Consider the following 25,388-nt stretch of genomic DNA (forward strand, 5'->3'; position numbering starts at 1 on the left):
AGTCAGCCGGGGTTGGCACTGACCACTGCACTGGAAGCTTCGAAACGGCAGGGATGACATGTCTGCGTCAAGACCATATCCCTGGGCACCTACTATTGTGGGGGGCCGAGTGCAACAGGAGTCGGGGAGGGACCGAGACCGAACCGGCCCTCTGAGGGCAGCGGGTCCACACCCGCAGCTTCCGCATCACGTGGTAACACGGAGCCAGCATTTCCCAAGCACAGCTTGCGCTCCCCCACTGTCTAAGTCACGCCAGCGCCTCCCACACCTGCCTCCCCCCGACTCTCACTTTGCCTCCGCTGCCCTCTGCCACCCTCCCCTCCGCTGCCTCCCCCTGCCACCCCGATTTATTACTCAGTGCTTTGCACCAGTAACACTGAGTAATAGACTGAGACCTGATTTCAGCAGGAGAAAGACCAGCCGAGAACTTGGAATCTCTCTCTGGCTTTAATTCTATGTACGTGGTGGCGCATCCAGATTCCGTTTTTCTGGTCACAGGGATTCAAATCTGTTAAGAGTAACAGCCAAAAATGATAAAATCTGACATAAGATTAGGGTTCATGGTCTGGTTCTGACACATACTAGCAAAACCCTTCTCTAACGGACAGGAACCTCTCAGAAGCACCCTACAACGCGCATGCTGTAATCTCGACTTCCACGCCATGGCGTGCCCTTTAGGGAGGCATCCAGGTCGTGAGGGAAACTGAGGACCGGATGAAGTAATGTTCAGTTGATAACGAAACTGTATAGTCTAAGCTGCAAAAACGGTTTCAGTCCTAACATCAAGAATTTAGAGTCATCTTCTTGACAAAATAAGAGCTCCATCCAAACGACGCCCCGCTCCGCTCCGATGGCTGGCTAACCGCGTTCCGCACGGCGCCTGAGTACACAGTGCTCAGTGCGCACACACTAAGTTTCCCTAGTGCCATCTGTGCACCGAGGAACGAAGGCTGAGGGGCCACGCTGGCGCCCCGTCCCCCACCAGGGGGCAAGTGTCCACGGGGTGCGGCCGCGGAGTGATTGAAGATAAAGACGCCCCAGGGACTGCACAGGAGGCTAAGCTCTGAGAGTCCCCGATACCAGGGAAAGAGGAACGAGATGGTTCAGTCCACTAGAAGGACCGCGCCCGATTTCACAGGGAAACAAATGGTTTTTCTGTCATTTTAAATTGTGGGCTTTAGTCTCAGCTCGCAAAGGGTGAAATACCCAACTCTGTGACATAACCTCAAAGAGCCTCGGGACACCACCGGCCAGCCGGAGAGAACGAAGCTGCTGCACAGGGATTTGGAGAGGGCGAAACACAAGCAGCGGACGGGCGGTGAGGGCTGCGCCCAGACTTCACGGCTTCAGAGACGCCAGGGGCCGGGGCCGGGGGCTGGGACTCTGCGTCTCATGGGACAGAGTTTCAGTGTGGGGGGCGGGCGGAGATTTTGGGGATGGTGGTGGTGATGGCTGCACAGTAGTGTGAATTCACTTGGTACCACTGAACTGGCCACTTAAGCGTGGTTAAAATGGTAAAGTGAATGTTATGCATATTTTACCAAATAAAAAACAACTTTGTTGCTATCTGCTGGCACGATAATTTTCTAGAAAGTGCCTTGACTGCATATCATGCGTATTCTATAGAGCCCCCCAAAGTCCACCTTGCTCTCCCCTCTCTCAGCCGTGGAGGGAGATCGGAGCCGCCTGTTTGTAGGCTCAGAGCTTTGCTGAAGGGGCGGGAGGCTGGCTGGACCAGACCCGGGAGCCGTGAGGTGGCCCTGGAGGCCGGGGTCAACACGGATGGGGTCCACTCCCCAGTGGCACACGCAGCCACTCTTTCGAGCCCCTCTAAAAGCCTCTCGGCCACAATGAAGGGACCACGGGCTCCCACGGAATGCCCCAGGCTACCGCCACATGTACTCCAGGGCGAAACCACACTCCAACATTCCCTGGTGGCTGAGGCGACACCAGCGCGACGAGGCCGACTGACGTCCGCTCCCCGAGCTTGGGCCGCCACCCACACTTCCGCCTGTGCAACGTGGGCCACGCAAAGCACAGAAGCAAACGCCCCCTTCGAAAGGGGAAAGTTTATAACTCGGTGAGAAGGTCCACATCGGGCGTTGCTGTTCGCTGGTCAAAACTTTCAGCTACGCAAGATGAGTAAGTTTCAGAGGTCGCCGGGGAAAAAGAACATCAAGAGACGGCTAACGAGAACTGCCCAAAACACTACTACGCACTCAAGGGATGAAAGGGCAAGAGTTAACTCCTTAGAGTTTAGAACACAATCTGACGAAAAACGGCAGTATCCACTCAGGACGCGCCGTAATGGAGGTAAACGTGCGATGGCATTGCAAATGAATGAGAAAGAATAAACGGGTAGAGAATCACAAATCTTACACTGAAAATCATCTTCCATCGCTTACAGTTGCTTTGGTGATCATCCAAACTGCTCTGCGTGGCCACAGGCCCTTGGTGACCTAATCCCTGCAGTGTCCCGCCCAAATCATACTGTCCACCAACACAGACGTGCCTGCAAGGCTCCCCGCCCATCTGGCTCTTGCCCTGGCTTGTGTCTTAATTTAGGGCACACCCTCTGGCCGGCACGGCTTCCTACCCACTCCATCTCTACTCCACCATGCGCTAACGCTCCTGAAAGTCGATGTGCCAACAGCAAATAGTCAGCCAACTGGCCAAAGGCCAGTTCACCGAAGGCAGACTTAATTTGCTAAATGACCAGCTTACTCGCTGAATAACGAATTCACTGAAAAACTATCAGGAAAACAGTCGAGCTATCTTAACCAATCCCCACTCAGCTGAGGGGCTGAGCTGACAGGCGTCCTTCCTTCCCACACGGCCCCACACTCAGAGAACGTAGCCTGGGGCCTACATCAAAATCCTGGGGCAGGTAACAGCATGGCCTGGAGGCCGAGGGAAAACACACCCAACACCCAAGTACCAGGCCCCAGCGGGGAGAAATCGCCCATTGGTCAAACCGCACTCAAAGGTATTTGTTTAAACATCAAATATTCAAAGCATATGGAGACCTTTTTAGACTTCCTCACACTAACCACCTTTTCTGAATAACCAACCACCAGTTCCAATTCTATCGAGAGGCGGGCAGAGCATATGCCAGGAAGGGTGAGAGACGAGGAGAGGAGCGAGAGGAAGGAGGGCGAGGAGAATGAATACTCAACCACACCTGAGGGAAAAGCCCTAGACATGGCGGACGACGCTGAGCATCGCGTGAGCGTTCTCTGCCTGAAACAGGCATTGAACCTGATCTTCACTCGGTCTGGCCTGGCACATCTGGGACATGTACCTGAGGCCGGACCACTTAGATGGCACTTTAGATAGCACTAAATTAGAGCCCGAGAAAGTCCTAGAACCACCACAACCTTCTGGCTGCTTCTAGGTGTTCGCATTTCACCTCCAATCTCGAAACACCTTTCCTGATCTGAAATGCGACAATGACAACTAGACCAAGCAAATCAGGGCATATCACAGGACAGCCTCAGGCTCGGACAAGCTTAGAAAGAAAAATAAAAATAAACCAGAAAATAAAAACCAGGAAACTCGTGAACTACTGATTTCTCGCCTTGTTCTCTATCTTTGAGTTAAATATCAGTTAATAAAATTCATGTCATTGACACCTGCTGGCCTATAATTTTGCACTCTATCTAACAGCAAGTGAGACAATGAGGAAAAGAGCTAATCAAGTCACCGCTTCTACTACGAACGGGACGGGAGTTTCGAAAACACAGTAATTAAAAGTTTATAAAGAAGAAAAAATATATAAATATAATGGTAAAAAAGGAAAAACAGCACATAAAATCATATATTCAATATACTCTCAACTGCAGAAAGATTAAATACGTAGAACAGAAAACGAATGTAAGCTACAAATGTGAGCCACACACGGAATTTAAAATTTTCCTGCAAGACAGAGAGATTTACGAAATTGATTTCCTTAATATACCTTCTCTCGGCACTTCCAAAAATATTAAAATTCAACATGTGATCGATGTAAAAATTAAGGAGATATTCTACGTCCTTTTCTCGAAGCCTCCAAGTCCGGCATGTATTTGACACGCAGCACAGCCCACCGTGAACCAGCCCACTGCCAGTGCTCAGCAGTCTAAATCGTAACAGTAAGTGACAGAGCTGACCCTGGAAGCGGGTGGCCGTGCTCCCCGCTCCGCACCCTCACTCCGCTGCCTCCCTGGGCTGGGGCTCCAGGACAGGCTCGCGTCCCTGACACACCGTGGCACGCGCCCACGAGCCCCGCCTGCCTCAGCCCTGCCACCACGCCTCCCAGTCGATGCTGTGAGAACAGGCTGGATTTGAAATCGAAAGAACAGCTTACAATTTTTGCCTTTCCTACTTAGTATAGGACCTTGGACGAATCACATTATCCTCACTAAACCTCAATTTCCTTTCCTGGAAAATGGGTATACGTGCTATTCACGTGTTTAGAGTTGAATTAGGGGTTCTTTGAGGTTGAGCTGTCAGGATTAAATGAAATTACAGGTGAAAGTGACAAGCATGGTCTGTGACGTGGCAGGAGCCCAATCAGTGCTAATTTCCTCTGTCCTCCTCTAAAATGGGATCACTGAGCACCTACTGCACACTGGCCCTCGGCCTGGGCCCAGGCAGGACAAAATAAACGACACACAGCCCTGGCTTCCTGCAGCTCTCACCCTGGTGGGGAGACAATTAGATGATTCCCAGAGGAAGCGAGCGTCAGAAAGAGAGCTACCGAGTAAACGGGCCGTGCTCTAGTTCTCAATTAAAGTCCCGTTCCCCAGTAAGCAGACGAGCAAACAGCGAAGGGCAGAAAACGCCGGATGGGCACGTAAAAAACTGCGTCTGTATACCCCGGCTCCAAAAGCGGTAAAAGAACTCCAAGATAAATTTTTAACGTATTAGATCAAACAAAATACACATCCCTAGAATGTATTCATATTTTTCTTATGAAAAAAAATTGTTTATCCCCAAAGAAGCATAACGGTGAATATCAAAGTTTCAGACTAAGGTATTCGAATGCGGTTTTACCCCGGAGAGAGGGTCAGGTCCCAGGCTGTGCTGTCACTGCTGTGCCTGTTACACCCTGTGATCTTTCTTCTAACCTGAGAACAGATTTCCGTAATTATTGAAGTGACGGCAGCCTCCTGAGGGAGGCTGCACCGTCGGCCTCCCACTCGGCCTTTGCCGGCAGCCCTGCCGCACCCCGCGGAGGCCCCCACCCCCTTCCTTCTGAGTCGGGCTGTCGGGCTGGCACCTGCCCTGGATGGAGCCGGGAGGGAGCCGGGCGGCCGGGGTTCTTGCTGCGGACGCGGGGCTCACTCACCAGCCACGGCTGCGGGATCTCCGGCAGGGGCATCTGGGGAGGGGCCGGCAGGCTGCCGGGCGGCTCTTGCTTCGGAGCATGGTCTTTCACCTCCAGACCTGTAGGTACCAATCACACCACAGAGGGGATGAGACGGGGAAGACGGCGCCGCTCCCGGTGGCCGCTTCCTCCGGCTGCAGCGGACACTCCGCAGATATTTACTTCCGCTCATCCTTCCGCTGCTCCTGCAAGGTACTATTCTCCATTATACAGGTGAAGACTCTGCGGCTGAAGAAAAGGGTTAAGGAACTTATCTGAAAGGTTAACAGGTAGGAGGGATGGAGCTGGTTCTTCCCGATACCAGAGGGCCTCGCAGAGTCAGGTGAGCGCGAACCCGTGTACTAAGGGGGCGACGCTGTCCTGGGGATCAGGACGTTTGCTCTAAGTACCCTCTTAAAGGCAGAGCGTGCCGTGACTGATTCAAGCTCAGACCCTCGGGGCGCTCCTATTCCAGCTGGGGGGACAGGGGGACAATACGGACAGTATCTGCACTGTCTCAGAAAACGTGGTGAGCGCTATGCCACTGCAGGCAGGAGAGAGGAAGAAACTACTTTCAATTTGGGCACAGTGTTATTTACGTGCCAAGAGCTCACCTGGAAAGGCCTAGAAGAACAATCACTTGACGATAATCACCTATAATGGGTGAAGCACGATGCTACAGGCTAGGAGAGCAATATTAAAAGATAAAGTCCCTGGCCTCCTCGGGTGACAACGCAGACCGGAATTTGGGTGGAGAACTCGAAACAGTGAAAAAGGAAAGAAAGAAGGAGAAAGAACAGATGGAAACTACCGCTAACGCAATCGGTGGGTGAGTTTTAAGCAAATGAAAGAGCTGAAGAGAAAATCAGAGAATGGGAAATATCAGAAGGTTCGTCCAGGACGAAGCACGGAGAGATGAGGGGCTGGAACTCATTGGGCAGAGAAGAGAGGAGGCGAAATCGGGGAAAAACAGTAGCCCCTGGGGCGAGGGCCCACACGCTGCGGGTGCCCAGACCGCGAGGCTGGGAGCGGCTGCGAGGGTGCGCGCAGAGCTGAAGCCGAGGAGAGATGCCGCCTGTACCAGCGAGGCACAGGAGAGAGGAGCAGTTACCAAGCGTCTCTGGTGCGCCACGCACTGCTTGGCGACACCTCATACTGTCCCGTTTGACCCTCACGGCATCTCTGAGGCAGATGCTACTACCTGCCCTTTGCACAGATGTGGAGCTGAAGCATAAAGAGACAAAGTCACTCGGGCAAGGCCACCTCCTTGGTGACGGGCAGAGCCAGGAACCGGAGCCGGTTTGTGGAGAAGGCACACGTGACCGTGTCAGAGCCTCGCCGGTGCGGCGGCCTGGGCCTCTCCCGTGCACAGCGGCAGCTCGCGAGGGGCCGGGCAGGGGGCAGTGGCGTCGTTTCACACGCGAACGCTTCACATTCGCCCCTAAACACGGTCCCCATCCTGTGCTCGGGTCTGAGCTTCTGGTCCCCTCTCCACCCCGGGCCTCCCGCGGCTCGCCTTCGATCTGCTACCGAATCCTTCAACCCATGGTCCACGCTGACAAGCGACACATCTAATTGTGTCACACCATGGCTTCCTACACTAAAAACCAAGGAACTGCACATCGAATGAACTTCAAATGCGTGACGTGTATCGTACGTGAATTATCTCTCAAAAAAGCTGTTCGAGGAAATCCCTCCGTCCCGCCCAGCTCTCTCCCCGCAGCCCCCGGCGTCTCGCGTGGCATCCTCCAGGAGTCGCCCGGCCCTGCTCCCGCTCTCACTGGACTGGCTTGGACTCCCCTCGGGGCGCCCCTTACCCTCGTGCTCCCTAGGACAGCACTTACCAGGCTGTCGCCACCGGGCGCTCGCCCCCCGCCTCACCACTGCGGGCTAAAGCGTTAGGGCATCAGGCCCGAGGCCGCTGGCTTTACGAGGGACTCGACCCTTGTAAGCTGACCCTTGTAAGCTGGCTGGAGTCTGGAAACGTGGGTTTCAGAAGTGTTTTCATCACCCCTAATGGATAGAGTTGGTTTACTGTGCCTAGACTGTTTGTGCAAACGACGTGGCTTAGGACAGACACCTGCTGTGATGGTTCGGTGCGTGTCAACGCGGCCGGGTGGAGGGATGCCCAGCAGCTGGCAGAACGTTCTTCCCAGGTGTCTCTGCGAGGGTGCTGCTGGGCCAGACCAGCGTCTGACTGGGGACTGAGTGAAGGGGCTGGCCCTGCCCAGGGCAGGGGTGGGGGGGCCTTGCCGCACCCCCGAGGGCCTAGGCAGAACAGAAAGGGAGGCGGGGCGAACAGGCTCTCTCTGCGAGGGCCCATCTTCTCCCGCTCCCAGCCGCTGGCCTCCCGGTGCTCGAGTTTCTGGACTCCGCTCGGGCCTTACACCGTCGGCCCCCGACCCCCAGGCCTTTGGACTGAGAGAAATTACACCACCGGCATCCCGGGCTCTCCTCCCGCAGACAGCGCTTCGGGGGCTGCTCAGCCTCCAGCCGCTCACAGGAATCTCTCTCAATCTCTCTCAATCTCTCTCTCTCTCTCTCTGCCCCCTATTGTCCTGCTTCTCCGGAGAACACTAACGAGCCTGCTTTTCTGGGCGTCTGGAATTTCGGTACTGCCAGGCAGAGGGGGAGCACGTGAACAGCCCCCAGCGAAACCCTCGGGCACTGAGTCTCTAACTGAGCTTCCCAGGGTGCTGCATTTCTGTTGCTGAGGAGAGTGTGCTCTGTGTGACCCTCCAAGGAGAGAGACGACAGGAAGAATGTGTGCAGACCCTCCGGGCTCCGCCTGTGTCTCTCCCCCGCTGCCTCTGTACTAAGTCCTGGGTGTGAGAAAGTACAGCTATACGCGAGTCCTCCTAGTAAATCTCAGAATGTCGGGGTGCTCTTGGGGGCCCCTCGACACACCCATTATTCCATTAGCTCCTTAAAGGCTTAATCTTTCTATACCTGGAAACTAACACAGTACCTGGCACACAGTAAGACCTTCGATGACAGCTTAATGAATAAATAACTTCGTAAGTTAATGAAAAAATGGATGTTTCAGAAAGATGCCGGAAGTCAAGATGGTTCGAAGGCAAAAGAGGCTGGAAGAGGAAAGACTGGAGTTTGAATGAGACGCACCTTTAGCGGGCTGTATCCTCAGCAGGATGTCTGTGATCACTGCCTTTTTCTCTCTGACGGTTGATGTTAGATATTCATGGTCCAGAAGCTCAAGAAAGAGACGAAGTTCAACTATTAACTCTTCCATTGCTGAAAACAAAGGAGAGAGGAAAGGTACTATGAGACCCACTGGCTTGCAAACGTCAAAACGCAAAATGTTAAATTTTACTCAAAGTATTTCATTTTCGGCTTGATTGCTAAATGGAGTATTTCAACATGAAAAACAAGTTTGCTGAATCCGGTCGACTGAAAGATTCCCACACCATCTTCTACTGAGGCAACGACACTCAGCTGGGAGAAGCTGCAAAGCCAGGTGGCCAGTGGGCGTCAACACCCAAAAGCCTGACATCATCACTTGATGTCAACGGCATGGCATTAAATTTTAGGGTCAAGGAGGAGATGGCAGTTTCAAATGCCAAAGGGTTTTCCAATAACCACTGGGACGTGGTTTCAGAAACTCAACTCTGCTTTTGCAGGGCTGGCTCCATGCGCGGGCAGATGAAGAGCACTTTGTGCAGTTACAGCAAGGGACGCCGGATGCCGAGGACTTGAAGGACGCAGGTCCTGGCTTCCTAGCACATCTTTTCCTTCTAAAAGTGTGGCAGACCTTCCCCTCTGACAGCCACGAGATGGGACCACGCGGCTGATGTCAGCGAGGTTTCCATCATGCTGTGACCCTCGAGAGTCCACAAGGTCCAACCAGTTACATGACAGAAGACATCTGTCACCCTTTCCTGCACTGATGGTGCAAATGCGAGGGTGGCAGAAGTGCTGGCATCTCGCTCAAAGCTGTGACATCAAACGGTGCCAACGGTCACTGTAATCTTCACCCTACACTTACAGTAAAAAAAAAAACATGCTACTCTCACTAAGAGTATTTCTGACGAGTGAAGAACTAAACTTCACAGCCCTTATTCAATCTCCGCCCACGAGGACAAACCTTTCCGGTACCCATGACGAAACGGGCAGCGCGTGTCACCTGCGCGGACTGAGGCGGCCCCGTCGTCTAGAAGGAAAGCAGGGTTTCCTGATTTCGTATCACGCAGTACGTCGGCTTTTGGGAGAGGTGCACGACTCGGCGTACCGCGACGTCACACAATCGCACGCGGACAAAGATCACCGCACGAGCAACACGCGCTGAAGAATTCGAACGAAGAGAACCGAGCGCTCTTTCTGAGGCGGCGGCAGAGGCCACGGTGCGGTGGCCCCTCAGGAGACCGCGCTTGTCGCGTTCTGGTGCAGCAGCAAAGAACATTCACGCGCTTCTCTCCTCCGACCGCGCCCCTGTGTGGGCCAGATGTTCGCCCGGACGCGCACTGCGCGGCGTCTCGGAGCAGCCCGGCCGCGGGGCACCTGGGCGAGGCCGGCTGGCCGGCAGCAAGCCAGACGCTGCGGCACTTGTAGAAACGGAAAACAATGCCACCCTCTCCCGAATGATTTTGTTTGAGAAGCACGGTCACTTTTCCTAAATGAATTAACATCTTAAAAATCTGTCTGTTTCAAATTCTAGTGTGATAAACATCTAAATATCTACAGATCTCCCCGCATACGTAAAAGCCCTTTGCGGTCTTCGACACATATTGTGAGACCAAAAGGTTCTAAGCAAAAAAATTCTGGAACCGTGGTTCACAGGACTCTGCGAATCTACCATCTGCAACACCTGTCAGGATCGAAGACCCCAACCCAGGCCACCCTTTAACTACCGACATGTACACCCGGCATCTGGCAAAGCGGTGTCTCGAACCCAGCGGAAAAGGTAGACTTAATAAATAATTGGAGTTAGGACAACTTACCAGCAACTGGGGAAAAAAGAGATAACATTGAAAACTTATCTCTTACACTAGGGAAAAAACTAAAGGCGCTGGGGAATCAAAATATAAAAAACGAAACCAAGTTCTCGAAGAAACAGGTGAACTTTTATAACCGTGCTGTGGGAAAAGCTGTTCTACGTCGCGCAGTCGGAGGTGAAAACAAAGGGCCGGTCGCGGACTGCGGTGAACAAACGCTCGCGCTCCCGGAGCGGGGCTGACGGGTGCGTCACACACCCTCTCTGCCCCGCGCGCCACCCACACGGCTCGTCCCGCGACCCCGGGGAGCCGCGCCTCTGCCGCCTGCCTGCGCGACGCCCGCTCCAAGCTGTCCCCAAGGGCCAGGCCACCGGGGAACTGCTTTCATAAAACCCCATCTCGTGTCCCTCACCGAGGACCACTGTGACGCACTCGAGGGTCCAGATGAGAAACGGGTTGGGAAACATGGCTGGCTCCAAGACCAACCGCCCTTCAGAAGGCCGCCCCTGTCCCCTACGTCCTTCTCGCTGACTTCCCCTGACCTTGTATCGGATTCTCAACTAGCTCCTGCCTCTTTTCCAGGTTCGCCTCTTCCCCGCGGCCTGCCTCGGGCTCACGCTCTGCCTCGGGCTCACGCTCTGGCTCCTCTGAGCAGGGCCGTTTCCCACACTCGCCAGGGCGCCTTGGGCCGGGCACTGCTGCGGCCGTCTGCGCGTGCGCCCTCACCCTGAGCGTCCCTGTCCTGCCCTGCCCCGCACCCACACACCTCTGCCCTGCCACACTTCTCCACCCTTCACGACTCAGCACGGTCGTCGCCACCTCTGGCCTCCCTTCAGTCACTGCTCTCGCACGACGTCCTACTACGCGTTAACGTGTCTGCACGCGGTCCCCGTGTGGCTTCTCTCTGCGCCTGAGGGCCTAGCACAGTGCCCGACGTGGGAGCTAGAACACAACACCCTCCACACGCGTCTGGTGAATTCTGGTGAATTCATTCACTTGTTTGTCTCCAGATCTCCTAACAGGCAAAATCCCTGAGATTTGTTTTGAAAAAAAGCTGCAGAGAAAAACACCGTGGGCCGCACTCGCACGGGAACCACGTCTCCTGTGACGGTCTCAGAACGCACACGTCCAAAGCAGCAAAGAGCGGATTCTGGCGGGTTCCTCCTCCCAAACAGGCCCATCAGCACCCGGCGGCCTCCCGCGGAGCCTGCGAGACACCGCGTGGGAACCCTCGGCGGCGCACTCAGGGACTCGTGTGGCACCGAAGCAGACAGCCGACACTCGAGCCAGGCACTTGCATATTTTCCCTTATAGGGTCGCAGCTGGGACGCCCCATGCAGACTCGTCCAAATGCTTCCCCAGACTCTACAAACGGCGGCCGGGAGGGCAACCCGAGAAAGCTCGGCCGGGAGGCTCCCTCACCGGACCCCGTCCAAGACTCCTAAAGACCCCGGAGGACCACCTCCTGAGTGGCCGGAGGGCCGAGGACACGCCTCTGAACTTCTGTGCCCCCCGTTCCCAGCGCTCGCACCTGGAAGGTGGGGACGGCCACGGTGCTGAGCCCAGCGAGGCTGCTGTGCGGACAGCCAGGAAGAGGGCGGCGAATAATAGCCTCCGACTCCAGGGACGGTCCCTCCGTGCCGCTTTAACCTGAATCTGAGAAGAGGAAGTAGGGCCTACGTGTCACTCTCCGATGTCTGAACAGGATCCGTGACCACCACGGCTCAGTTTCCGCACTGACTCTGAAAGCTGAAGCTTTAAAAGGTGTGTCACTATCCCGAAGGGAAGTCTGCACACCTGAAAGGGTACGTACGCCTGAACCCCTCCACCTCTGCCCGTGGTGGTTACGAAGAGTCACGGGGATGTGACAGAGGCGGGAACACAGTCGATGGCAGTGTGATAGCCACGCGTGGTGCCAGGCGGGCACCCCGGGGATCACTTCGTAAGTTTCATAAATGTCTCACCACTATGCTGTGCCCCGGAAACTAACATAAAATAATACTGAATGTCAACTGTAACTGAAAAATGAAATTAGTTAAAAAGAAGTCAAGGGAAAAAATTAAAAAACATAAAAGGCTATGTGCACACGTCTATTCTGGGTTATGTGACTCTCCTTTCTGGGTGTACAGAGCCAGCGAGGAGTCCCCAAAGGAATTGGTGTAAAAATCCACAGAACACACTCTTTTGGGAAGTCACCATAATTCTTCAAAGTCAGATTCACACGTGATGGTGATGCGGACCCCGGCAGAAAACCCCGGCCCTCGCTTTGTAGGAGGCAAAAGATGAAACCCAGAACCGCGGGAGTTTCCACGGACCGTCCCGGTGCACGCCACCGACGCCACCGCGGGCCAGACTCCGATTTCCGAAGCTTGATTCCTAGACTGGCGGGAGAAGATTCTCGCTAAAAGCCACGCTGGTTGCTAACCAAAGTTTTAAACATAACGCTGAGAGCACAGTATTTTCATTCCATTCACATGTCCGATTTAATTCAGTAGCAAGTTGTTAAACACCGACCACGTACAAGACACCTGAACTCTAAAGGCAAGCCCCTGACACCAGGATGCACATCCGGGCGCACGGAACCATCATTTCGTGAAAGGGAGAGCTGCAGAAGGGCTTCGGAAAAAGCGGCGCTGATGAGCAAGCCCACTTTGAAGGATCAGCGGCAGCAGGATTAGGATAAACCGAGGTACAGGGGGCCCACAGCAGGAAGCGGCGCGCCCAGGCAGGAGCCTGCAGACCGCTCGCAACAGGAGATGGGGAGGAACACGTGAACTCGGGCTCCAGTCACCGTGAGCTCCTTTAAATATTTACTAAAGGGACCCTCATTGCACAGATGTTTGGGTACCTAAGCGTGAGGTGTACAATGATAAGCAAAACAAACACGATCGCTTACATTCCAGTTAGAGAGACAAACAGCATGCAAGTAAATAAATGACCAGATGTTGAAATAGGTGCTATGAAAAAGCATCTTGCCAACAACTCGATGTCACAGTTCCCAGCTCCAAATCCCTACCTTCAACTCTGGGGTCCTCTGCGTTTAAGAATGGCTCTGCGTTCGCATGAGCCAAACGGTGGGGGAGCAGGCCAAGTGTCCACCGACGGGTGAACGGGTAAACTGTGGTTTATCCACATGGCAGACCGTTACGCAACCTCAAAAAAAGAAGGAAATTCTGATACAAGCTACGGTGTGAATGGACCTGGAGGCCATTACGCTCAGTGAGACAATTCAGTCACAAAAGAACAAACACTATATGATTCCGCTTCCTAGCCTAAGTAAAGTCATAGAGACAGGAAGTAGAATGATGGTCGCCGGGGGTCATGGGGGTTAGTGTATAATGGGGACAGAGTTTCGGACTGGGAAAATGAAAAGTGTTCTGGAGCTGGATAGTGGTGATGAATGCATAACAATGTGAATGTACTTAATCTACTGAACTGGACACTAAAAAATGGTTAAAATGATAAATTGTATGTTACTACGATTTTAAAAAAGAAAGTAAGTGCAAAAAAAGAAGGCTCCATTTCCCTGGCTCGTAAACACGCGAGGGCTCGCAAGCACCCCGTGAAGCCAGTTTCAAGCCTGTCCAGTGGGTCTGTCCCGGGCCCTCGTGAGCCCACCTTGCGCCCCACCTCTCGCACTTCCGTGCGGCCGATCCAGCTCCGACCCCTTTTCAGGGTGCTCCTGTGTTCCTGCCTGGGGCTTTGGCTCGTGCTTTCTGAAATCCACTTGCCCTAAGCACTTGTCTTCTCGACCAGCTCAGATTTCTCCAGGGACAACCAACTGCCACCTGCTCCGCAAAGCCTCCCCACACCAGCTCGCTGGAGGTCGAATGCCCCTTGCCTGTTCTTCGGTCCTGCATCTGTCCACTTGTCAATGTCTCTGTAAAAGAGTGAGCTCCTCACTACCGAGGGGCAGGGGGCTGATGGCTCCCCTCCAGGGATGCCCCTGGCAGATGGAGCCCGCCCCGTCATGTGTGGATGAGGGAAGGCAGTGGGCACATATGTCAATGCCTTAATGAAAGCCAATTAAAGGAGCGGCTGGTCTCGCAAGAGCTTTTCAAGGCTGGGAGCTGCTCTGCTCATAGGGTTAAAAGGTTCGGGCTGCGATAAAACGTGATACTGGACTGTCTGGGCACAGTGACCGAGCTGGGCTGACATGTGGCTCAGCCACGCTCTACGTGTGGCCTTCGGCACAATGGGACACTATTACCCCTCTCTCCATAGAATGAGAACGAGCTAAGTCTTGTCAACAGTTTTTTCCTTTTCCTAAATGTCCTTGTGCGAAGCACTTAAGTACAGAAGTCCTCAATAAATTTTGACTATTACCATCACCACCATCAGTATAATTATCTGTAAAAAAGTTTTTAAGGATAATCTCTACCTTAAAGAGTACAGCTGACCTTTGAACAATAAGGATTTGAACTACGCAGGCCCACTCACACACAGATTAAAAAATAATAATAATTTAAATGTTTTTCTTCTTTATGACTTTAACAACATTTTTTCTCTAGCTTCCTTTATTTTAAGAATACAGTATATTGTACACATAACATACCAAATATGTGTTAATTAACTGTTTAAGTTATCGGTACGGCTTCTGGTTAACACAGGCTATGAGCAGTGAAGTTTTGGGGAAGTCAAAAGCTATACCTGGATTATCGACTGCACAGGGAGTCTGCGCCCCTGACCCCCGCGCTGTTCAAGGGTCACCAGTAGGAATAAAAACTTAATAGGATAATATGCAATTTCCTAACAGAATCTTACATCGATGCTCGATAAACTGTAGCTATTACTCCCCAGAGAAACCAAATCTAGTCTCCCTTAAATATTTCATGAGACAGCAATAAACCTGACGAGAGCTGCTCTTCCAAACAAGTCATGAATTTTTTTTGAAATAACAATATAATCTGCACGGTAGATATGATCATTTCACAGATGAGAAAACTAACTCTCGGGAAGGTTATAGAGCTTAGTCATGGACCCAAAACTCATAGGCACAGACCAACGTCTTCTCGTCAACATTAGCCATGTGCATTTCATCTAATAAAACAGGCTATGCTTCAATAAAGCAGAAAACTATCCTTTTACTTTACCACTTGTATACGAAAATGTGTGTCTTTCTGAAAAGTATTACTTTTCAGAGTTAACCCAAAAGTCCCCATTACTACAGAGAAAATTTTCTTGTAATGCCCAAAACACTGGACAACCCACAGTTAAAAGAGGTTTTTTAATATGTATACACACACGTTTAGTTTTCCAGCTAAAGACGTTAACCTGCTGCCCAGGACAAGCATCCGGAGGCCACGGGGTAAGCTAAGTAATCCTTCCCACCACCATGACCAACCGTCTGAAATAAACCCACGTCCTCAAACCCACCACATCCAAGAGTCCAGATCGCTCCCCGAGGCCTTCCTTCCGTTCTCTGTCCAGCTCCCATTCCCCGTGCCCCTACACGGCTCTGTCGAGTCACACGCCGTGTCCGCGCCCCCGTTCACGCTTACTTGGCAAATGCACGAGTGTCTCTGCGCCGCAACGGCCACGCTCTCTCCCGGCCTGAAACTGTACATTGAGATGAACGAGGAGACCCAGACGAAGCCAGAATGCGCAGGTGTCAGGAAACCAACACAAACGGGTGAGCTGGGGAGGGGGCGCCTCCCAGGGGACAATGACTTCATCTCTGCCTACGAAGCAGGCAGCGGCTGCGCGCCGGGGCTGTCCCCGGAGGCTGTCCCCCCGCCCCCGGCCCACTTACTCTCAGGAGCCTTTAAAAATAAATAAGTGGAAATATGCCGGACCGAAAGTGCTTCTGAAAGGATATCTTGCAACCAACAAGAAACTGTAAGCACAACTTTAAAAACTGAACAACTGAGAACCTCAGAAATGCAACGACATGCCACACCTCCGCTCTGGAGCACTGCCACCTGGCAGCGGCCGAAACGAACGCCCGGCAGAACAGCTTCACGTAGGGACCTGAGCAAGCACGACCACGGTTCAGGGAAACGGGTCAAGGAATGGACCGGTTCACAGGCGACCGTGAACCAGCGGCGGGGTCTTGGCCAAGTCCACACCTCCCGCCATTCCTGTGCTCGCCCAAACCCAGCTTCGCACGCGGTCAACCGTTCCTTCCCAGCCCCACCGCCCCGCTGCTAGCCCAGGAGTCAGTACTGACACTTGGCACGCAAAGTATTTTCTGAGTAGCAAGAGGAAATCGGCGCTGAATGCAGTCTGAAGCCCACTACATGGAGAACATAATCGTGTCACGTTCCACACGATTACACGGCAAATCCACAAGTAACACCTAGATTTGAAATACAGCAGAGAAGGTAACCTTCTGATGGCTCTGTTTCAGACATCGTGGCCGTGGAAATAAAATTCCACGGTTTCAAACAATCGGCAGTCGGTCTTTACTCCTGACTGCGACAGAGCGACCCTTCTGGAACCAATATGGAAAAGGGCACAGCTGGGGAGGAGACAGACAACGGTCGGTTCTCTGTGGGACTGGCCAAGCTCAAATTCGGTAATGCACGGAAGCAAAAGCTATCGATGACCACACGTCGCCATCTGCTTCTCCTGGCACTCGGATTTAAAATTAATGAGATGTCATTAGAGGGGAGCAAAGACGCTGCGCCTGCTGCCCTAAACCTCCGGGTAACGACCGGCCCCCCAGGGGGGCCCGATGGGCTCCGAGCTGTGCCGCAGACGGAGTCAGCGCTCGCGTCTAGACTGGGAAGAGAGAGGTGCTACTTCTCTGCGGTAACGTGTGTCCTGAAGCTGCCGTTCCCCGAACTCCGTCTGTTGTCATTTGTTTCATGAAATTTACGAGAAAATGAAAGGCATTGTGGAAAATCACCACTTTCTCTGATACAAGACTCGTGAACATTATTTTAAACCGCGGGGTCTTTGCTCGGTGCCAGTGACGCCCGAGTGCCTTTTCTCTCTCGTTGTGACACACTCAGAGGCAGTAACACGGGCAGCGTGGTGGGTGGTTCAAAGGCCCTGGAAAGACAGGTATAGACCCTACCCTGGTCCCATCTCTCTCTAGGTGACCTGGGGCAAATCACTTTATGTCTGGACCAGGGATGTAAAAGCCTGTGATTTTTCTTGTAAACACACCTGGCAACCTCACACGCCTAGGTGGAAAGCCGCGACACCTGGCTCATTTCCTGAAGGAGTTATCTATACTTTGGCACTAACACACTGTGCCTGTGGCCAGGGTATCCGGAATGATGAGCCATCCGGTGGCAGCTTGAGTAACCTCAGCTCCTTACAATCCTACATTCCCTGTTCATACGGCTTTTTCCAAAGCATTTTTTATGAAGCGTCAAAAGGAAGAAAAGTAAGTTTTTTGAAGCCCGTTCATTCACTAAGCATGTATTAACCCGTGCGCCGGGCACCGGTGCTGTAACAGCGGACACGAGAGACGACGGCCTTGGCCTGCGGAGAGCCCGCGTTTTTATAGGTGAAGACGGACAAACCCCAAATTATTTGAAGAGTGGGAAATCAATGCTCAAGAGACAAAGAGCAGGAAGAGGGAAGAAAGGCCGCCCCGGCCACCCGCGGAGATGCTGACCTTGCGAATGGAAACAGGGAGGGGACGCTGGGAAGCTGACAGAGGAAGTGCATCGAGAGCCTTTGTAAAGCGACACTCCCTCCCTCCATGCCTCTCTCCTCACCACGGACAGATCGACGGACAGATCGGACAGATCGGACAGATCGGGAAGGCGAGGGAGACACAGAAACCAGGCCAGTGTTTTAAGACGGCTTCCGGTTTCAGACGTCTGATAGTCAAACGCATGCATTTCGGGAAAAGTCTAGCAACCATATGGCCCACGGCTGAATGCCTTTTTTGAGAGAAACTTAAATACAGGCAAACGTGTTTGTTTGTTTGAGGGCTCTGTGCCCGTGCTCGTGTAAAGTGAGCTAACAGATTGGCCCATGTTGTGCTGAGTTGGCCAGCTTGCCATAAACAGGCTTCTCTGCCTTTTCTAATTATGTATAAATAGCACAAACGCCCAAATATGCAAATCGAGGCAAGCTGTCCCTTCAACTGCTGCTGCTGTGATGACAGCAGATGACGACGGGCCAAATCGACAAGAGCAGACGGGGGCTGTCACATGGATCCCGCCCCCCAACTCGGTTTCCTGCCGCGCACGAGGGGCAGAGGGGGCCGACGCTGCGCAGGACAGCCCAGGCTTTGTCCTCCGATAAACACTACTTCCTGACGCTTTCCTCTGTCCCAGTCGAGTGACTTTCCTCGTCTGTCGCGTGTCCTGTAACCCTCCCAACAGTCCTGCAACGTAAGGGTGCTACTGCCCCCTCCTACAGGTGACACCCGGAGGAAACCAGGCTGCAGCTGCGGAGCACGCTCCCACTGGGGTCACACGGGACAGGCTTAATCCTCCCAGCAGGAGGTGTGACAGCACGTGTAAAACCTCCACCATGGAAGCTCACAGGGGACTCCGTGCCCAGGCTGCCACTGGGGGCTGGTCACGAAACGAGAAGTCCTATCTCTTTCTGAGCAAATCTAGTACACTTTGGTCCAGTGGTATTCGCAGGTAACCACGGCTTTAAACCCTACACTCGGGAAGCAGTAAAACAGCGCCAAACAGCCAGTAAATGTGTATGTTAAAGATGTTTCAAATTACTTATGTTTCAAAAATCCATGCAGGCTTGAAATTTTCCAAAGCTCAAAGCATGTTTACATATATTTTCTAGCCGATTCTTGCAGAAACCCTCGAGGAGAGCATGAAAGAGAAGGAAGGCCACTCGGTGACCCCGTGTGACTTATGCGGGGTCAGAGAGGTGGTCAGCAGGGAGAAAGCAGACGCGAACGGGTGGCCGGTAGCTAACGCCATCACTCCCTCCACGCTCTAATGCGCACACACCCGCTCAGCTCCTAAAAGCTGAAAGAAATGACAGCTTAGGGCTTGAAACAACGACCACCACGCAGATGTGCACCTCTCTCCGCTTTGAGGGTGCTTCTCTCCCCTCGGGCTGCGAAGACAGAAACCAGACCCCGCTCTCTGCGCCGAAAGCAGCGTGTCTGGTTCCTGGCAGGTCACCCTTAGAGTTACACGAGCAGATCATCCTATAAAATTACTGTAACACTTCTCAAAAAGGAAGTGTGACTTTTATAGAAAAGTCTACTCCATTCAGGAGAAAGGGCTCATAAAGCCACAAAGGATAACGGGTTCCTACAATGACGAATTTAATTCATCTGTCACAAAGTGAAACCCCAAAGCCCTCTGGGCATACAGCTGCTTTTCTGAGCTGCAATTAAACCCCAGCTGAGAATTGGGTCAATTTTTCTAAAAAGATTTCTTTTGCGAATGTCTTAAGTAAATACTCCTTTGGTGGTTATCGTACGGCTCTCACTTAAATTAGAAAGTGATCGTAGGTAAAACTCTAGCTCCTGAAAGCCCTTTGCGAATTGTGCACGGACTGAGAGAGATGCAACAGTTTCTGAGGCCTTTGGTTTCATGCTTGACCACAAACGGAGTATCCAGTGCTGCAATCTACTCTACGCGGGACCTGTGCCGCCCGTTCCTCGCTGGGTCATTAAGCTCTTAGCACCAATAGAGTAACGAGAGAGAAAGAACTCAGACGTTTTTGCTTTTGACGCAATTTATATTAATTTAGCATAGCACGATTAACTCTTGGAAAGACAAAACGTAACACAGAATAATTCACTGAATAGAATGGTATCTGTTTGGTATTAAAAACGTCTTTTAAAACACGATTTCCACGGGGAGGAGAGTAAAGAATGCTATGAAACCGCAAGTCTTGCTATTCTTCTCATTCTTCAGCAGTCGCTAAAGAGAGCGGAGCTGTTTTCCAGTTTAACACCTCTGCTGGCCTTGCTCTCATTCGGGCAACGAGCCTCAGTTTCCCGTTTACTGTGGTGGCAACGCAGAGGATGCCGCATGGCTGAACCCTCGAAAAGCTCGCACTGGGAGAGGGAAGAGGGTACACGATCGCAGTTTTAAAACAGTATGCTAACTGCGATCGCCAATTTCAGCTGTGGCCCTCGCTGGCGTGAATTAAAACAGCAAAGAACCTGGCGCGCACAGCTCTTCCAGAATGACAGCGATGTCCAGGTCGGCAGCGTTTACTGAACGCCCCCCCCGGGGTCCAAGCCGGGGGTGCGAGGCAGGCACAGGCGCGGACCCCCTTGGGGAGCGTATCCGGAAGGGTGGGCACGCACTCGGCGCAGGGGGAAGGCCCCACCACGAGGCGCCTGTGTGTCTAGGGGAAAGGTGACAAGACAGGACATCCAAAGGCTCTGAAAAGAGCAGAAACTCCGAGTCCCCGCCGGGGTTTATAGCGGACTAACAGGGACGTGTCATCAAGAGAGTCCAGAGCAGGGTGTGAGCACAGGGAGCCCGAGAGCCCATCCCAGCTGCCAGCTCGGTCCCCAACCCCGGTCAAGGGGCTAACTTCTGCGAGCCACAGCAAAATCACCCAAAACCAGAGCACAGGAGAACTGATCTGCCTTTTTCACAGAACTGCTGGGAGGATGAAACGAGCTAGAGCAATTCAAACGTCTCTGCGAACTACGAAGCGAACCACAAACGTGAGCAACCGTTATTACCATTAATAACAGCCACGGAAAATCAGGCCGAGAGCCGAGCTCCTCCCGCCATCCCCCAGCCGAGAGCTGGCGACACCAGGTGGCTGGCCTCCCCGGCCACCCCGGCATCGTGGCTCACGCGGTACCGCTCCCTCCAAGGGGTCCCGGGTTCTCTGAGAGAGCGAACCACAGACACACGAGACCACATGTCACCCTCTCAGAAGGCCCGAGTCCTCCCAAGCTACCGCACAGCCAAGCGCCGAGCGTCCACGGCCAGACCGCAACGCTGGTGCGTGCACATCCCGCAGCGCAGGCCGGAGAGCGTTACGATCCCCCTGCGTGAGCCGGGGTCCCTGAAATCTATTCACAGACAAGGTTTAGTGAGTTCGGCTCAAATGCATTCGACGCCACCTGCAAAAGTCCTCCGCCCCCTTCCAACCGACTCCACCGACGCTGCGACCTCAACCGCTTCCACGAACGCCGAGGAAAATAGCCTGGCCGCGAGCTCCTCACAGCCGAGCGCCAAACAGACCACCTGGCTCGCTGAAGACGACCTTTTCCCCACATCGGGCTGTGACGTCCCAGGAAATGTAGGTGAACAATCACCGCCAGGTTCTTGCTCTACTCCCAAGGACGGCGGGTTGAAACGATGAGTCGCCAAGTCAGAACGCAGAGAGGCCTCCCGCATCCGCTCGCCCACACCCCCTTTCACAGCTGAGGCCTCTATGCCCAGATAATGGAAGTACATGGCCTGGTCTAGGGCAGAGCCAAACCCAAAACCTACTCGCTTAAGCCCCGGTGCATCTAATGAAGGAAAGAAAAATGAGGCCCAGGCAAAAGCCATTCAAAACTAAAGCCATTCAAGAGTTCGTTTAGTACCTATTTGAAGGTAGGCACTTCCTATGAAGTGTACACAAGTGACTATGTAAAGAATAATCTCAATTATGTTTCAACTTGTAACTTTACATAGTCATCTCGATTATGTTTCAACTTGCAGCCGGTGTTCACAGACTACAAACCCTGGTCCAGCCTCCAAGTGCACAGGGTGCTCCCCTGGAAGCATCATCCTAATACTTGCCGTGTTTACATCACGGCCACGTGTCCATGGATCCGTGCGACCCCACCACCACCCGCTCCCCGGACTGCATGGGCAGGAGGGCAGGGGCCATGTAATACCTGCCTAGCCTCCAGGACCTGGCCTAAAAGCCACTCAGTAAGAGACGGCGGAACTATCCGCAACTGAAACAGTTTAAACTTGCATCGACAAATTGATTTACCAAGTTGGGTCGATGCAGCTGAAATTTTAAATTTGTGGGTTTATCTTGTGTCCTACTAGATTATCATTTAATAATATCTGGTGAACAGGTGATATGCGCTAAGCATCCCCAGGTGCAGAGGACCTAGTGACAAGAACAACAGTCCCTGTTCAAACAGACCTTAAAGTCTAAAAGGTAACAGATAATGCGCGCGCGCGCGCGCGCGCACACACACACACACACACACACACACGACAGATGAGAGCTCAGAAGAAAAAGCACAGGTCCGGGGGAAGCAGCCAACCTTGTCCTGAGGGCACATGGAGGACACCACCTCAGCCTCCCGCAGCGTGAGAACACACCCCCCAAGGCTGCCGGCGAAGCTGCAAAGACCCCCTTGGCACCAGAAGTCACAGAGCGGGGTGCTCGGGAAAGGGACCCAAAGAAACAAACAAAGCCCCAGGACCGTTCATTCGCACAGATTAAAATCAGCTTTTAGGGGCGATGTTCCAATTTTGAGATCCCTTGGCTAAACGCATTTGAAATTCAAGGTACTCAAAGAGGCTGATATTTAAGGGGTGAATTAAAGCTAATGGTTAAAACTGAAGAAATCCTAGGTGCAAAGAAGGGCTATGGATGAAGTATCTTTGATAAATTTATTAGCTCTGAATATTCACATTAAAAATTATGAAAAAGGGGCACCAATGGCAACTTTGTTGAGCTCGTCCTGCGTGCTCAGCATAGGCACTAAGTTAAGCACTTTCAAGGACATGTCTGCATTTAAATCTCAGAACGATCCTGAGAGATGTCATGCCATCTTACATACGAAGTGAGGTTTGACAAGTTTGAAAACTTGGCCAAGATTACACAGCTAGTTAGCAAAACCCAAGCAAGCCAGACACCACAGCCTGTGCTTAGAGAGGTCAGTTTGTAAGCTGTCCGGCACACCGCCCGTGCAATCAAGGATGCGACAAGCACGGAGCACTTCCGAGCCGAGATCGAACCAGACGCGCCCTCGTTCTGCATGAGTAACCGTCAGGTTATTTTTCCATGAAGAAAAAGTATAACGGGTAGACATCGGAATAAACCGAATAACTGGTAAATATACGCGCGCTAGAGCACTAGCTGGATGTGGCACTTACATAATTTCCACATCTGTTTGCACAATATTCTTTAATCACTCCGAAGCTATTCTAAGCTGGGGGAAGCAGAAGGCGCTTGCGCTACCTGCCCCCCCCCCACACACACACACATGGACAGAGGCTCCCAGCCCCCACTGCCCTCAGAACGGCCCAGGGAGCTCTCCATCCCTGTAGCCACAGGGCTCCATCCCTGGAGAACTCATGTGGACCGGTGAGGGGCGGCGGGGCAGGCCTTTCTGAAGCTCCCCAGGCAGCTAGGGCTGGAACCACCACCCGGCTCAGCGCTCAGCGCTCACGCCCTCGGGCTCAGCTCACCACCCACTGCGCTTCTAAGCACTACGGATGCAGGCAGAGGAAGACAGTCACCCTCTGCCCCCTGGAAAGTGTCTATCTACAGCGCTCTCTGCTTTTAGAATAAAGAAACCAGTGTCAGAGACCTGTTCCAATCCAAACCAAATAAACTCCCAGGTGAAAAAATACTCTGGTATAAGTTTACATACCAAACAGCGCCCCCCACCCCCATCTTCCCCGTCAGCAGTCAGCAGCCCGGGGATTAACTCTGAGCCATGCTGCAGGAAGGGAAAAGGCAGGTCGGGGCCACCTGCCGTACTTAACGAGCACCGCACAGCTACATTTCAGAGTTACTGCTTTATCAAGAATAGAAACAGAAAAGCAGCTCAGTTCAGAAAGCTTTCTGAGCTCTGCGGGAGTCGAGGGGCTGGGGTTCCCGTCGTGGCCGCCCTGACAACCAGCAAGGTCAGTCCCTTTCCCTCTCTGGTCTTACTGCGGCTGACAGTTAAATGAGAGGATAAAGTGTAAAAAGGCAGGTGTCACTTCAAGCTCCAAATTCTAACGGCAGTGAAAAGGAATTTCTGCTTCAACCCTCCCTCCACGAAGGGCCTTCTACGTGCCAAACGTGGCTCACTCCACCCAATGACAGCTCATGCACAGCGAGTCTCCGGAGTCGCCATATACGTTATTACACGGTCTCATCTAATCCTCACAAACCCTTTGCTGCAGGTCATCACGCCACGGATGAAAATAACTGCAGCCTACAGCAGTTAGGAAGGATCTGAGGGGACCCCGCTCCCCGAGTCCCTGCCCCCGCGTGTGCCTCAGGAATCTCCCTGACTGGAGCAGCGGGGGCGGACTTCCTTCTGGTCCCCCGGCTGACCCGCACTCCCCAGGAAGCGGGCGAGCCCCCGCAGCTCTGTCACGGAGGCCGGGAAAGCCATACACGTACCAGGCTAACACAGTCCTGCTGTCTCTGGCAGGTATTTTACTTGTTATGCTGGTCCCTTCTGGGAGCAGCTGGGTTAAAAAAGACTGTGGCGAGTCACCACGAACCCCTCTGTCCCTCCCTATGGGGTGCAGACTGGCCAGTCAGCAGTGAGGACAGCTTTTTCCCTTTCTCCTCCACAACCCGCTGCGCATTCCAGTCCCTAAAGGGCCGAGACGATGCCACCACCAAATATAGGCAGGAAAGAGCCTCCTTCTTTCTGGGCTAGAGGGAGGGGGAGGGGTGTCCTCTCGGGCATGTAACTGCAATAAAACAGCTGTGAGCTGCAGCCAGCTGGGCCTCCCTTGTCACAGGAGGTGCACCACTGACGTCATCGGTGAGTCGTCCCTGAAAGAGTTTCATGCGATTATTCCAGAAATACAGTTTATGCGACGTCATCCCTCACACGTGTGCCATGCTTTCCAGACCACTGAGCGGTTCTGCCACGCATCCCGCCTGCTTCCGCTGGCCACTTGGTGTGATATGTCGAGTATATGTCTCTATGCCTATTTCGTAGATAATGAGACCAAAAGTCACAGAAATCAAGAGACTCTTCCAAGGACACCCGGCCAGCGTGAGAACCAACCGGGACACGAGGCCTCCTGACTGTACGAGCAGCTCTGTGGCGACACGCCACGTGGCCCCGCCGCGGGGGTCTTGCCTGATCTCAGGACAGAGGGCGGTCTGTCCCCCTGCAGCCCGCGGGCTGCCTGCAGAGGAGCAACAGACATGCGAACGGAGAGCGTGCACTCACTGGCTCGGGTGGCACAGGCTCCGCCAGGTCGACCGCGTCTGGGAAACGTGCCCCGCGGCTGGAGAAGGAAGCGCAGAGTGGGCCACGCCGA

General features: G+C 53.1%; 1 protein-coding gene across 6 annotated transcripts in view; it reads right to left on the bottom strand.

Moving 5' to 3' along the window:
* The window catches only part of AFAP1 (actin filament associated protein 1), a 101,552-nt gene that overhangs the window by 54,065 nt on the left and 22,099 nt on the right, over nt 1–25,388 (bottom strand). For 5 of the 6 annotated variants that reach the window (XM_039838006.1, XM_039838005.1, XM_039838004.1 and 2 more), the window contains 2 exons: nt 8,471–8,599; nt 5,330–5,427 (listed from right to left, as the gene is read on the bottom strand). In XM_039838006.1, the coding sequence (XP_039693940.1) occupies nt 5,330–5,427; nt 8,471–8,597 (225 nt within the window). In that variant the 5' untranslated portion in view covers nt 8,598–8,599. Of the gene's footprint in view, nt 1–5,329; nt 5,428–8,470; nt 8,600–24,507; nt 24,527–25,388 lie in introns of those variants that run through there. The other variant, XM_039838007.1, reaches the window with a different exon arrangement.

This window comes from Pteropus medius, unplaced genomic scaffold (genome assembly GCF_902729225.1).
Source record: "Pteropus medius unplaced genomic scaffold, Ma_sr-lr_union100, whole genome shotgun sequence".
In the NCBI taxonomy this organism is placed as follows: Eukaryota; Metazoa; Chordata; class Mammalia; order Chiroptera; family Pteropodidae; genus Pteropus; species Pteropus medius.